Raw genomic sequence first — 14,997 nt, 5'->3', positions numbered from 1 at the left:
CCCTAGGCCAACTCTTATAAGAAAACTAATTTATCTGGGGCTTGCTTACAGTTTCAGAGATTTAGTCCATTATCATCATGGTGGGGAGCATGGCAGCGTGCAGGCAGACACGGTGCTGGAAAAGTAGCTGAGGGTTCTATATCTGGGTCCACAGGTAGCAGGAATAAAGAGACACTGGACTGGAACTGGCTTGGACTTTTGAAGTCCCAAGTCCTACCTCCAGTAATAACCTTCCTCCTAAAAGGCCACACCCACTCCAACAAGGCCACACCTCCTAATCCCTCTCAAGTAGTGCCACTCCCTAATGATCAAGTATTCAAATATATGAACCTATGGGGGCCATACTTATTCAAACCAACACATACTCCTTGGTCTCTATAGGCTTGTAGTCATATTATATTGCAAAAATGAATTCACTCCAACTTCAAAAATTCTTATAATCTATCACAATTTCAATACTGTTTGAAAATCCAAAGTTCAAAATTTCTTCTGAGACTCATGGTAATCTCTTAACTGTAACCCCCTGTAAAATCAAAATTAAAAGCAGATCATATACTTCTAATGTACAGTTAACTATTCCAGAAGGGAGAAAAGGGATTATATGAAGAAATGCTGGACAAAGCAAGTCTGAAAACCAGCTGGGCAAACTCCAAACTCTTCATCTCCCTGTCTCAAGTCAAATGCTCTTCACATCTCCAACTCTGCTTTGTTGACTGCAGCACACTTCTCTCTCTTGGGCCGGGTCCACACCTAGTCTGCAGCTTTCCTTGGCAGGTATCCTATAGGTGCCAGCTCCAGCATCTTGGAGTTTCTTAGGCAATCCAGGCTTCACCTTCAACAGCTTCTCACAGTGGGCTCTCTGGGCCTCCATGCAGGGACAACCCCTCCCCCCCCCCCACACCTGGTCTAAGTAGCGTTCCTTAGCTGTGGAGGGAGATTCCATGACCCCTTTCTCATGCCCATGACTCTACAAGAACCACACAACCAAAGCTGACAAGTCCTGCTTCTTGCTAGGGCTGGGACATAGCCTCCCTGTTCAATTACATTTGCACCAGATTTCTGTTTTTGATACTTTCCTTGAGTACTGAAGCTTTTCTTTAATTCCTTTCCATAAGTTGGAAGGTTATTGGGTGGGGTCTTGCCCTAGGGTCACCACTTCCTTTTATTCCATTTATCATCAGGCTTTTCTGGAAACTTTTTCCTATCTCCTTGAGCAAGGGACTTAATTCCATTACACTCCCAGATATGCCTTTTCTCTTCAAACTGTGCATTTATCTTTTTTCTTGCTCAGCTTGCTCTTTTTTGTTACGGATCTGCATAAGAGTAGACACTAATAGCCATGAGACAGTCAATACTAGGCAGTCTTGAAATCTCCTCTACCAAAGCCATTAATCCCCAAACTCTTCAATTTAGCTTCAGGAAATTTTTTTTTGGACAAGGACACAAAGCAGTCACATTTTTTTTTTTTTTGCCAGTATATCACAAGAGTGGTCTCTAGGCCACTTATTAATATTCTTTTCTCTGAAACCTCTTGAACTGGACATTTATAATCTGCATTGCTCTCAGGGCCACTAGTTCTACTAGTGGTCACATCCCTACTAGTATGGCCTATTAAGCACCACTTAAACTTTCATCCTAATCCAAAGTTCCAAAGTCCACATTCTGCCAACAAACAGCATGGTCAGTCTGTGACAGCAATACCCCAGTCTTGGTAAAATTTCTATCATAGTCTGTTCTATTGCTGCGAAGAGACACCATGACCAAACCAACTCTTATAAGAAAAGAATTTAATTGGGGCTGGCTTACAGTTTCAGAGGTTTTAGTCCATTTTCATCATGGTGGGGAATATGGTGGCATGCAGGCAGACATGGTGCTGGAGAAGTAGTTGGAGAGCTCTACATCTGGACCCACAGGCATCAGGAAGAGACAGACATTGGGACTGTCTTGGACTTTTGAAACCCCAGTGCCCACCCTTAGTGACACACTTCCCCCAACAAAGCCGGACCTCCTAATCCCTCACAAGTACTATCACTCCCTGGTAGCCAGGCATTCAAATATATGAACCTATGGGGGCTATTCTTACTCAAATTAGCACATATATGCTGAAAGGAGTATAGGACAGGCTCTACTATCAAAGTACAGGAAGTTAGTGAAGATGGGGAGCTGCTAAGGAGTAAAGTTGTAGGGTTGAGGGTTGAACATGGATGCAAGGAGACATTAGGGTCTATGAGGTGGGATTGGATTTTGTGAACATGAGAAGGGGAGAATGTCGTGAGCCTCATCACACTGGGCTGCCATATGTCATAAGCCACCTTTTTGGGGTGACTTCTATTGCTATTCTAGCTGGGGCTGATTCTTATGTTCCAGGGTAGGGGCGTGAAGACACCTTTGGGCTGCTCCTAGACTTGGAGAAGCCAAAGTGTGGCTCCACCTTTGCATGATTAAGTCATTTATTTGTGCTTCTTCTGATTCTTTTTAAAAAAAGATTTATTTATTAGGTATATAGTGTTCTGCCTGCATGACAGAAGAGGGTACCAGACCTCATATAAACCTCATTATAGATGGTTGTGAGCCACCATGTGGTTGCTAGGAATTCTGGCACATAGTGCTCTTAACCTCTGAGCCATCTCTCTGGCCCATCTTCCTCTAACTTTTAATGTAGGCACTGAGGACTATAAAAGGTTGTAAATGTCCTTCACAGGGCTGCTTTCAGTTGTTGCAGAGTTGTGTTGTGCTGTGTCCATTTTCATTTAGTTTCAGGAAATTTGTTTTGTAGTAAGAAATAAGTAAGTAGTAAGTTATCTAACCTCCATGAGTTTGTGGATTTACTAGAAATTTGTTTGCTGTCAATTTCTAAATTTTATTATTAAATTTTATTATTATTAAATGCATTGTGGCATTGTGGGCAGATAGGCTATAAGGGATGATTTTAGTCTTTTTGAATTTGTAAAGATTTGTTTTGTGTCTCAGGATGTGGTCTATTTTAGGGAAGCTTTCTTGTTCTTTGGTGTTTGGGTGAAATATTCTATGGATATCTATAAAGTCTATTTAATGTGTGGTGTGAATTAATTCTGATGTTTCTCTGTTTATTTTTTGACTATTGAAGTAGGGTATTGGAATTATCTATTATTAATGGATTCCATTTAATCTGTGTCTTTACATCCAGTGGTCCAGCTTTTATGAAATTGAGTTAATCAGTCTGTTGTGTCTGTTGTTTAAAGTTGTAATGTCTTCTTGGTTAATTGTTCCCTTGATTAGAATGAAGTTTTCTCTTATTTTCATTTCTTCTGATTAGTTTTAGTTTGGTGTCCATTTTGTCAGATAATAGGATTGCCGCCTGCTTGCTTCCTGGTCCCATTGCTTGGGCCATTTTTTCTAGCCTCTCACTTTAAGGTTTGTACCTGTCTTTAAAGCTGAGTTTCTTGTAGAAAACAAAAAGGTGGATTTTTTTTTTTCTTAGTCCTTTTTGTCAGTTTGTTTATTTGGTTTGGAGAGTTGAGACTGTTAATATTTACAGATATTGGAACCCGTGTTGTTTATTAAGTCATGTTGTTTGTGTTCTCAGTTGAACTTTGTGTTTCAGTAATTACAGCTTCATTTGTTTTCTTCCTACACTCTCTGGGCTGTGATTATTCCCCTCTCCTGTCTTAAGTAGCTGTTTCCTTGTTTTTTTTTTTTTTTTTTTTTGTTTTTTTTGAATTTTTCGAGACAGGGTTTCCTGTCCTGGAACTAGCTCTTGTAGACCAGGCTGGCCTCGAACTCACAGAGATCCGCCTGCCTCTGCCTCCCGAGTGCTGGGATTAAAGGCGTGCGCCACCAACGCCCGGCTTGTTTCCTTGTTTTGTATAGGGTTCTGGATGTGAATTCTTTTAGTCTGTTTGTAGCTTGGTAAGCTTTTCTTTATCCTTCAGCTATGGCAGAAAGTTTGGCTGGTACAGTGGTTTAGGTTGGCAGCTGTGGCCTTTTAGAACTTGTAATATATTGCCCCAGGCAGTTCTTGGCTTTCAAAGATTGCACTGAGAAATCAGCTCTTATTCTGATGGGTTTTCCTTAATATATGACATGTGGTTTTCCTCTTGTCCTTTCTTTGTTTTGTAAACTTAGTGTTATGCTGTGGTGACTTCCTGAACTTGTCTATTTAGTGTTCTATGTGCTTCTTGTATCTGTATGAGTGGGTGTGTCTTTCCTTAGTTTGGGGAAGTTTTCTTCGATGATCTTTGTGAAAATCTGGGCTGTACACTCGGGAGGCAGAGGCAGGCGGATCTCTGTGAGTTCGAGGCCAGCCTGGTCTACAAAGGGAGTTCCAGGACAGGCTCCAAAGCTACAGAGAAACCCTGTCTTGAAAAACCAAAAAAAAAAGAAAAAAAAAATCTGGGCTGTACCATTGACCGAGATTCTTCTCCCTCATTTGTGACTATTCTGAAGGTTTGGTCTTTTCATCGTTGTCTTGCATGTTCCTTCCCCCATGTTTTAATTTTTCTTTTATATTCTTTGCTTGTGTGGTAGGTCTTGACTTCTGCTTTATCTTGAAATCCTGATTCTATCTTCTGCTTGATCCATTCTACTTGTAAGGCTTTCCCTTGAGTTTTCTGGTGGGGATATTGAGTTTTTCAAGTCCATCTTTTGGTGACTTGAAATGAAAATGACCCATCGCCCCATAGGCTTATATATTTGAATGCATGTTCTGGAGTTGGTGGAACAGTTTGGGAAGGTTAGGGGGTGTGGCCTTGTTGGAAGAGGTGTGTCACTTGGGTGAACTTCACATTCTTTGATGAAGTTTATGCTTATTCTTTTAAATTCTATGCCTTAGAGTTGATCTAGGCAATTCTCATTGGAGAACATTTCTGGAGGATTGGTGGGCATGGGGATGGCTGGAATACTGTATTGGTTTTTCATATTTGTATTTTTGTCATGAGACCTGTGCAGGTGGACTTCTTTTGTTAGTTCTGGGTCTGTTATGAATGTAACATGCTGGGACCCAGTGCAGAATGGTTGGGTTGGGTTCGACTTGAAGTGTAAATAAGATGTGGGTGGGATGAAGTCAGGTGGCCCCAGGGGGTGGATTGGTGCACAGCATGTGTGTTCTGGTCCAAGCCTGGAGGTTAGGGGTGGGTTGGGACCAGACCAAGAGGGAGAACTAGATTTGGGCCTGGGCTAGATCTGAGGACTGAGGAAGGCATGTGGAAGGTAGCAGCTGGTACAATCACCAGGGTGAATCCCGGTGCAAGATATCTGGGTCCAGGTTGGGCCTGGAAGTTGGATATAGCGCAGGAGGGATGAAGTAGTCAGGTGGTAGGAGGAGGGTTCTGGGCGGCTGCACAGGTATATGCCCTGGCCAAAGCCTGGAGGTTGGTGGCAGTACAGACAGGGCTGACCAGATGAGGCTGGGTCATTGGATGTGGGACCGAGGCTGGATCTAGGGGTTGGGATATGGTGCCTACTGGAGTAGACCTGGTGGACTCACCCTGCTGTCCCCTGGTGCGAGATGTGGAGTACTGGGCTGCTTGGTATGAAAATTGTGTCTCTCTTTTGTCGAGTGGCCATTTCCAGCTTTGTTTCCCATTACCACAACTTGTCAGGTGGTTGATCAGCTGTGTGGGCTTAGCTTTCAGTCTTTGGGCAATTTACTGTTGATGATCTGGCACGGTTCAGGGGTAGTTCCAGCCCAACACAGGTGAAGTAGGATTCCTAAGCCCAGGAACAGACCTTCTGCTGAGTTATAGATTCTTGTAGTCAGTCGTCAGGAGCCTGGCGGAGGCACTCACGACATCTCAGCAGTGGGTCCTTAGGGAACTAGCAATGCAGGTGTGGTATCCCTACCCAAAATACTTGGTTTTAAGGATAAAATTGTTACTTCCTTTTCTTTTAGATCTTATCTAAACTTACCATGCCTGCACGTCCCAGGGAGCAAGCAACGAAGCAGAGCTTCGCCTTTGACAATATTGGCTATGAAGGGGGTCTGGACAGCCTCTCCTCATCCCAAGCCACCACCAGCGTGGTTAGCATCCTGGGCATGACTTGCCATTCTTGTGTCAAGTCCATCGAGGACAGGATCTCTAGTCTGAAAGGCATTGTGAGCATCAAGGTTTCCCTGGAACAAGGCAGCGCTACTGTCAAACATGTGCCATCAGTCATGAGCCTGCAGCAGATTTGCCTTCAGATTGAGGATATGGGCTTTGAGGCCAGTGCTGCAGAAGGAAAGGCTGCCTCTTGGCCATCCAGGTCCTCCGCAGCCGAGGAGGCCGTGGTTAAGCTCCGGGTTGAGGGCATGACCTGTCAGTCTTGTGTCAACTCCATCGAAGGCAAGATCCGGAAGCTGCAAGGGGTCGTGAGAATCAAAGTCTCCCTCAGCAACCAGGAGGCCGTTGTCACATATCAACCTTACCTCATTCAACCCGAAGACCTCAGGGACCACATCTGTGATATGGGATTTGAAGCTGCCATCAAGAACAGAACAGCTCCCCTAAGGCTGGGACCAATTGATATAGACAAGTTGGAAAGCACTAACCTAAAGAGACCAGCAGTTTCTCCTAACCAGAATTCCAATAACTCTGAGACCCCAGGGCACCAAGGGAGCCACATGGCCACCCTCCAACTGAGAATAGACGGGATGCACTGTAAGTCCTGCGTTCTGAATATCGAAGGAAACATAGGTCAACTCCCAGGGGTTCAAAGTATTCAAGTGTCCTTGGAGAACAAAGCTGCCCAGATTCAGTATGACCCTTCTTGTATCACCCCCTTGCTCCTACAGAAGGCCATTGAGGCACTGCCACCTGGGCGCTTTAAAGTTTATCTCCCTGATGGAGTAGAGGGGAGTGAGCCCGAGAGCGGGTCTTTCAGCTCTCCCTCCCCTGCTTCCTCCCAGAGACACCAAGAGCAGGGCCCGTGTAGTACGGCGGCGGTGCTCAGCATCACTGGCATTTCTGGTGCATCGTCTGTTCCGCCCATCGAAGGCATGCTGTCCCAGCGGGAAGGTGTGCAGCGAGTCTCCATCTCTGCGGCCGAAGGGACTGGAACAGTTTTTTATGATCCCTCAATAGTTAGCGCGGATGAACTCCGAGCGGCTGTAGAAGACATGGGATTAGAGGTGTCAGTGAATTCCGGTATGTCATCGTTACGTGTTTAAAGTGTGTCTGGGGTCCTCTCTCGGTGTCATGACAGTACTTGGGTAGTTGAATAGGTGGGCCCTGTCACTGCCTCACACATTGGCAGTTATAGCCAGGTTTGCTAACCTTCGCTCATCTGTTAGTAGCAGGACAGTGAAAATATAGTTTCTAGTTGCTGCCTCTCACAGAGCTGACACTCAAATGATAGACTCATGATTCAGGCGTCTTTTCTAGAGAGAATTCTGAGTGTGCACTCTATAAATGAGCACTGTGGGCCTGCTAGACTCTCCTCTTACAGAAGGAACAGCTGCTCCTCTCTCTGAAGATTCCTCTCCTACACAAAACAAAATAAAAGCAATAGAACTTTAGTCTTACGGGGCATGATGGCACAGGCTGAGAGACCACCAGAACAAACAGAAAACAAATGCAGGCGGTGTGTGTTCAAGGACCCTCTGGGCTAAGTAGCAAGACTCTGAAAAACCAAATGCCATGCATTGTGGCACATCGCATGCCTGTAACTTCAGACCTTGTGGGGATGCTGGCGGCAGGACGATGAGGGTCAAGGCCTCCCTCAGCTACAGGGCAAGTGCAAGCCTAGTCTCGGCTACGTTAGTCCTCATCTCAGAAAACCAAAGTCTCAAAACTTGCAGCAACTAAAGGGTTGTTCATTCAATAGAAATTAAGGGGAGGATTTTTACAATGGCCATTTCTGTGGATGGCTCTTTGATAGAGCCTTTCTGGAAGGGTGTGTGACAGGGGTCACAGAGAAGGGTTCCCATTCTGAGATGGCTCATTATCAAGTCGAGCTTCCTGAGTAGCAGCCAGCCCTGCTCCTCCTCCCCACCCAGCGCTGCAGCATCAGTTGAACTCCTCTGCATACCGTGCCATCAGGGCCTGTGCTAGCTGTGCGTGCTGCAGGAGAAAGCTCATCTGAGAGCTTCCTTGTGATAGGAGGCAGCAGAAGGGTTAAACTACTGCTTGGTAGTGGGTACGTCCAGGCTGTGCTGTTTTTCCAGGATGGTGTATGGTGGGAAGTAGGAGATAGTGAAGGAAGGCCCGAGAGTGTTGAAAGAGCTATGGGCAGTGGAGTCAGTGCCATGGGAGGAGCTTTAGGGGAATGCAGGACCAGAGGCTGCTTCTTAACCCAGCACATCAGGAAGTCAGAGGTCAGTGCTACCAGGCTGGGGTCAGAGTGAGGGCTGTGTATGACGGGAAACAGCCCTGGAGGAGAAGCAGGGTACAGGATGAACCCTTCCCTGATGCTGAAGGACAGACAGTGTGCAGCTGGGGGTGTAAATGGACGTGAAGGAGTGCTGGAGCAAAAGCAAGCGAGCTGAGCTAAGTGGGGTTGAGAACACAGGTAACATTTTTCCAGATGGCCACTGGAGAGGGCAGCCTCTTACATTAGCTCAAGAGGCCATGGAAGCCAAGTTGAGCAGCTTCTACCACAGTTAACTAGGGAGAGGATCCCAGTCCATTACACACAAGAAAGTGGGAGCCCAACCTTTGTTGGGAGGTTGGGGGGACTTTCAGTAGACAGGGGCATGTAGAGGGGGGGACAGAGGTAGCATGTACCAGAGAGGCCCAAGGTGAGGAAGGACAGGGTACTTGCTCTCTTTTCTCTCCCTCCACCTCTTCTGTCCCCCACTTCCATCCCTTTTCATTATTCAGGCTAGCGTCAACTGCCTTGGGCTTAAGCCATTCTGACCACAGTCTGCCGAGAGGGGGGCTATAGCTGGTAGGCATAGTTGCTGAGGGACAGCTCTGTGAGTGGTGCTGTGCTGTAAAACTCCTTAGTTCCCTGCTCACCGAGCCTTTTGCCTGGAACCTGTTGCTGCTCTTGGTGTGTCTGTGCTGGCCCCTGGGACTACTTCCAGAGCACCCAGGGCCTCAGGGCTTGTTTCCCATACTCCGTATCCTCTGACCACTGAGCTGAGCTGTGTCCTTGGAAAGGCTGCTCTACTGGGATCCTTTACCAAGTCCCCTCTGTACCCCGCCACAGTCCCCACCCCAGCAGGTGTTCTTTGTACCGAGGGTTGTTTTGTTTTCTCACCACGTTCTGTTCTCCACACCCTGGAAAGAATGTGGTGTGTGTGTGTGTGCTTAAAACAAAGTCAATAGAGACAATGACAGAACAGTAAATCTTGTACTCCACAGAAGTATTGAAGAGCCTCCATATAAACTGTTTGGTGTAAGGCTTAATCGTCTAATGGTATAGTCGGGTTATTGGCAGCAAAAGAGAAATGACCATGGAACTACATATTAAAAGTAATTGAACTTGATTGAGCAAACATAGGAAGAAAAGAACTAATTTCTATTAGGTAGAACCATGAGGATTATAGTCACTAAGCCCAAGAGGTGCTTAGAGTATGGGATCTAGTGAATAGAAATCTAAACACTCAGCTGAATTTCAGGTAAGTACCCACTGATTTCTTTTGTATAAATATATCCGCACAGAAGATATATTTAACACCAGAGAAGATTGACAGTGATCTGAATGTGAAATTTAGCTGGACATCCTGAATGGGAAGCCTTCGTTTAGAGTAAAATGTCAGTGAGCTTGTGAATGTATCCCATGCTTGCTGAATTGCTGCCACACCCTAAGGTCAGTGGAGGTTGTTTACCAGATCACAGAAAATAGTAGCGCATCACGACAAACATGGGAGGTTCATTCAGAAGAATAATTTGGAAGTCGTAGATGTTGTCAGCTCAGGTGGTCACTGGTCATCTCGTCTCCTGCACTTGTGGTTTCTAGTAAATGGCAGTCTGCCATCCAGTTGCACTATTTCCATTCTGCATACATTCAAGGGTATTTCACATTATCGGATGGAATGGTGAATGTGTTTCAATGTTAGTCTTGATGCTATTTGTCTTGGTCACTGCTCTATTGCTGTGAAGAGACAACATGACCAAGGCAACTCTCACAATAAAAGAAAGTATTTAATTGGGGGCTTGCTTACAGTTTCAGGGGGTTAGTCCATTATCATCATGGCGGGGAGCATAGAGCAGGCAGACAGGCATGGTACTGGAGAGGTAGCTGAGAGCTGCACCCTTCAGTACCGTAACAGACATTATACACGTGATGAAAAGAGTGGATGTGAGGTGGAAGGGGCTGGATTTCCCAAGTGGACCCAGCTGTGTCCCATCATGCAGTAAAAGTGGAGACCCTTTCCTGGCTGGGCTAGACTGAGGTGACAGCTGAAGAGACAGTTGGGATTGCTGATTTTGAGTATGGGGAAATGGGGCTGGGAACCTGGGAATGAACAGATTCCCCAGAGGCAGCCCTATACATATATGATCTCCTCAGTCCTGTCACCGGAACTCTGGGGAGAAGATGCTCGTCTTTCCAGGCTGTGGAAGAAGATCAGTTTCTTCCCAGCTAGCCCTGGGTTTAGTGAGAGATGCTGCTTCAATAAATAAGGTGAAGAGTAATCAAAGAAGACACGTGATGTGTCCTCCATGTGCGTGTCTACCCACGTGGACCCCCACACATGCTTGTGTAGACATGTGACACCAACCTGCATCCTCCATGTATTTATGCCCACATGTACACCTCCCACATATGGAGATCCGTGATGTCAGCCTCTGTCTTCCACAGGCATGGAGAGCCACACACACCCACACTTAAATGTGCACCCACACACATACACGTGTGTGCACATGTCACATGTATGTACAGAGAAATGTTTCTAGGGATTTTAGAGAAAAATTGCGTGGATATTTTTGCCAAGTTGAGATAGAATCTACTAAAAGAACCAAACATTTACAGAGGCTGAGCTTTATTAACATGAACTTTTTTTTTCTTTACTAAAAGGTGTCATCAGAAGGATGACAACACAAAGCATAGGCTTGGAGGACACATTTGCTTTGCTTGTCACTGACAAAGATATCTGAAAGATACAGGAGGGAGAGACAGTGTTGGGAATACCAGTCCCCAGCCACTTCTTCAGGAGCTTTAATCTGAATATTGTCACGCTTGACCTCCAGCTGTAACAAGCAGAGTTGCTTCTTGTCTTCTAACTACCTCTCACATTTCATTGTAGAAAACTTTCCTATCAACCGTGTCAAAAACTTCAGCTCTGGGAATTCTGTGCCGCATACCATGGGTGGTACTCCAGAGTCTACGCAGAACCTGGTTTCCAGTGCTAGAGGGGTCCCCGCAAACCATGATCCTGGCCACTCGTCAGATACCCCACCATCCCCGGGAACAGCAGCACCGCAGAAGTGCTTTGTAGAGATCAGAGGCATGACCTGTGCGTCCTGTGTGTCTAACATAGAGAGGGGTCTTCAGAGACATGCCGGTAAGAGGCCTGAAACCATGATGAACTTGGACGTCCTTGGTGTCCTTTCTCCATGCACTGTGTTTATCAGAACCCAGACAATCTGGCAACAAGCCCATCAGATGATAATGTCTATGTTTGTCTAATATCCCTGTATGATTGGCATTCTGTCCCTTAAGAAACACTTATTTTGTCACCAAGTCTGTCTCTGAGTACATTAGCCATACAAGTCAAGGCTGAAAGTCATGGTATGTTCTGTGGAAAGATTCCTTCTCAGTTAGCTTTTCCCAGTATTTCTCAGTCTCCTACCCACATCCTGTCCGCCCTTCTTTAGGAAATAAAAAAACTAGCCTGGGCTTAAAATTTCTGGTTTCGGATCCTCTGTCCTGTTGATGCTGGAGGCTATAAATTCTGCATCTGCTGGGTTTGTCTTCCAGATGATGTTTATAATATTGCTCCTTCATCCTGAAAGTGCAGCAACAATCTTGTTTTTGTTTTTGTTTGGGAATACTTTGGTCCAGACTCTACCTGTTGCTGACCAGAGCTGACCAGTGCTGTGTGAGACTTTCTGTTCTGACTCCTGGTCCTTCTTCAGGCTTAATTTAGGGTGTCCTGTTTTCCCGGCCTTCTACTCACTTTTTAAAACTACTGCCGGGCGGTGGTGGCACACCCCTTTAATCCCAGTACTCAGGAGGTAGAGGCATGCAGATCTCTGCGAGTTCGAGGCCAGCCTAGTCTTTAAGAGCTAGTTCCAGGACAGGCTTCAAAAACTACAAAGAAACACTGTCTCGAAAAACAACAAAACAACACAGAAGCACAACAACAACAACAACAAACTACCGAAGCTCTTGGGTCATTGTGCTAAATCAGAGTGTGTTGCAGGAGAACCTTTGTCAACTTTGGTCTGGTTGCAGACAAATTAAAATATAATTTCATAGTACCTACGTTTCTGCGCCTGACTTTAGCTCCCTTGTTCTATCTTGATGGTATGTTTTTCTAAAGCATATCGTGCCTTTCATTTGAATGTGACTCTTTCTTTTCCTTAAACTAACACAATAGTATTAGCCAGATGGATTATAGTATTTTCACTTTTGGAAATCCTTAAAAAATTGAGAAGAGTAAATAAACTAATATTTGAAAATTTCTAATTTCCCCCATGTATGCCAGGAAGGGAAGAAAAATGTGCCCTCTCTGTGACAGTGGTTGTGACCACCACATCTACACCCCTTCTTTGGTGTGCATGGAACAGTTGGACCTTCTAAAGGCTTGGCATCCCCAGGGGCTGGGTGGGCATTTGGAATCCCACACCCACCAAATCAGGGCCTGATTTAACGAGGTCCTCATATGGCTCATATGCCCTTTAGTGTTTGAGGTGTGTTTTTGGGAACAGTAGCTCTCTATCCTGATTATAATTTAGAACCACCTGAAAAACCTTCTTCAAAGGACATTTGACACTTACCCGGGGAGATACTGAGTTGCCTGGGCTGTGCTAGGAGGCATCAGAGTTGTTCGTGGCTCCCCAGCTGATGCTCATGCCCAGCCAATTTTGAGAGCCGCTGCTCTAGTGGATGCTTAGGGAGGTTTTTTCTTGGTTAAGCCATGCGACAATAGTACCAACCCCGTTGCCATGCCCAGAGTCTCAGCCGTGACCCAATGGTTCCAGGTATTCTCTCTGTGTTGGTTGCCTTGATGTCGGGAAAGGCGGAGGTCAAGTATAATCCAGAGGTCATCCAGCCACCCAGAATAGCTCAGCTTATCCAGGACCTGGGCTTTGGAGCAACAGTCATGGAGGACAACACAGTCTCTGAAGGTGACATCGAACTGATTGTAAGTCCAGTGGCTATCACCTTGAGGTGCAGGTGTGGAGGGTGGAGGGTGAGTTTTTGACAGGTGTTGTCCTTATGCTTGTTGGCTGCTGGGCTGTGTGCTTTGTTTAGTTTGGGAAGGAAGATTGGTTGTGTCAGAGAGGAAGAGGAGTCCATTCTGGTGGGTATACCCAAGGTCAAGAGGGAGAGATGGTGAAGTGTAAGAGTTTAGAGACGAGAAGCGCAGATGGCAGGCTGTGGTAAGCATGGTAAACTGGAGGCTCGTTGCGGCACAGTCCTTCAAGTCTAAAGCTCAACCTCCCGCAGGTATTTCTAGATAGAAGACCTAAGTCCTTGGAGTAGTGCGCTCCATTCAATGACATATCAAGGGAGATCTTGGCCTCGGTTTCCATCCTGTTCACCCCAAAATGAAAGAACACAAAGATCGAGAGGACCCGTAGGCATACCAATGTCTTCGAGATGAGTGACGAAGAGTCCTCAAACAGTAGGAGGCGAATTCCTAAGGGAGGGACTGTTCACACAGTGTTTTTCTGTCCATCTTCTATGCTAACTGCATGCCAACAAGTTATTGAAGAGTATAGTGCTGAGTCCTTTTTTCAGAACATGTTTGTAGAAAGTGCTTCTGCATAAACAAAGGGAGATGTAAAAAACTGCCTGACCCCCAAAATTGAGTAATATTGTTTTACTGAGGTAAGTGGGGCCTTTGCTTCCTTGTGTTTTTTCTACCACCAATGGCAAGTAAACGTTTGAAGAAAAGATGGAGGACACGAGGTGCGTTTAGCTCCTGGTAAGTGATAGTCCCTAAAGAGCCTACACTGTGTGCCGGTTCCAGGGGCTATGTGCTGAAGGACAGCATTCGTATTTCCTGGCTACAGCAGGCATCACAAGCAGGGGAGGAACCCCGCTGCAGTCCTGTTGGGTTCGTCACCCGCAGTCCACAGCTTGGCCCCACTGAGACACTGTGTAGAAAACCTAAATCAAGAGACTCAGGAAATGATAGTGCGCTTAGCATGCAGTCCCCAGGACCGGGGTTCGAATCCCCAACACAGATCCAGACAGGCATCGAGGACTTCCTGTAATGCTGGTGCTAAGGAGGCAAACTGTCACTGTGGCCAGAGTAGCTGAGCTGGCACGCTCTGGGTTCAGGGGCATACCGGTCTTGACAAACAGAGTGGACTACAACCCAGGAAGACAGCTGCCATCAGCCCACGCCTTGCGCTTGGACGTGCATATGCATACATACATATGCATACAGAAAATAAATAAATACGGCCGGGCGAGAGGAGCTGCTGGCTAAGCATACTCGCCACCAAGCCCGACACTGGTGTTTGATCCTCAAAACCTACACAGTAAGAGCAGAGAACCGGCTCCCACACGTTATTCTCTGACCTCCACATGTGGGCCTTGAAAAGTGCATTCCCAAATCATAGACACGCACAAGGAAATAAATGAATAGAAATAGGAAAGAGGGGAAACTCGTTTAAACAACGTGCTTCACTCTGGTCTTTCCTTAAGCTAGTCCTTGTGCCCGCTAAACAGGGTCTCACTATGCAGCCATGGCTTCTTTGGACTTTTGTTTACTTTTTAAAACAGGGCCTCATTATTTAATTCTGCCTGGCCTGGAACTTGCTGCGTAGACCAGGCTGGCCTCAAACTCACGGAGATCTGCCTGCTTCTGCCTCCCAAGTGCTGGGATTAAAGGTCTGTTCCACTGCATCCATTTGAATGTTTTATATCTACTTATTTGTTTGCACAGGCTAGGCATGTGCTCTGCCTCTGAATTAT

At 46.0% G+C, this 14,997-nt stretch overlaps 1 protein-coding gene across 1 annotated transcript in view; it reads left to right on the top strand.

Annotated features, from left to right (window-relative positions):
- The window catches only part of Atp7b (ATPase copper transporting beta), a 70,868-nt gene that overhangs the window by 28,407 nt on the left and 27,464 nt on the right, over positions 1-14,997 (top strand). Inside the window, exons 2-4 of the mRNA XM_005362406.3 lie at positions 5,870-7,103; positions 11,150-11,407; positions 13,050-13,213. Of these exons, the coding sequence (XP_005362463.1) occupies positions 5,870-7,103; positions 11,150-11,407; positions 13,050-13,213 (1,656 nt within the window). The remainder of the gene's footprint in view (positions 1-5,869; positions 7,104-11,149; positions 11,408-13,049; positions 13,214-14,997) is intronic.

This window comes from Microtus ochrogaster, linkage group LG7_11 (assembly GCF_000317375.1).
Source record: "Microtus ochrogaster isolate Prairie Vole_2 linkage group LG7_11, MicOch1.0, whole genome shotgun sequence".
In the NCBI taxonomy this organism is placed as follows: domain Eukaryota; kingdom Metazoa; phylum Chordata; class Mammalia; order Rodentia; family Cricetidae; genus Microtus; species Microtus ochrogaster.
This window is presented reverse-complemented; position numbering and strand designations above follow the sequence as displayed.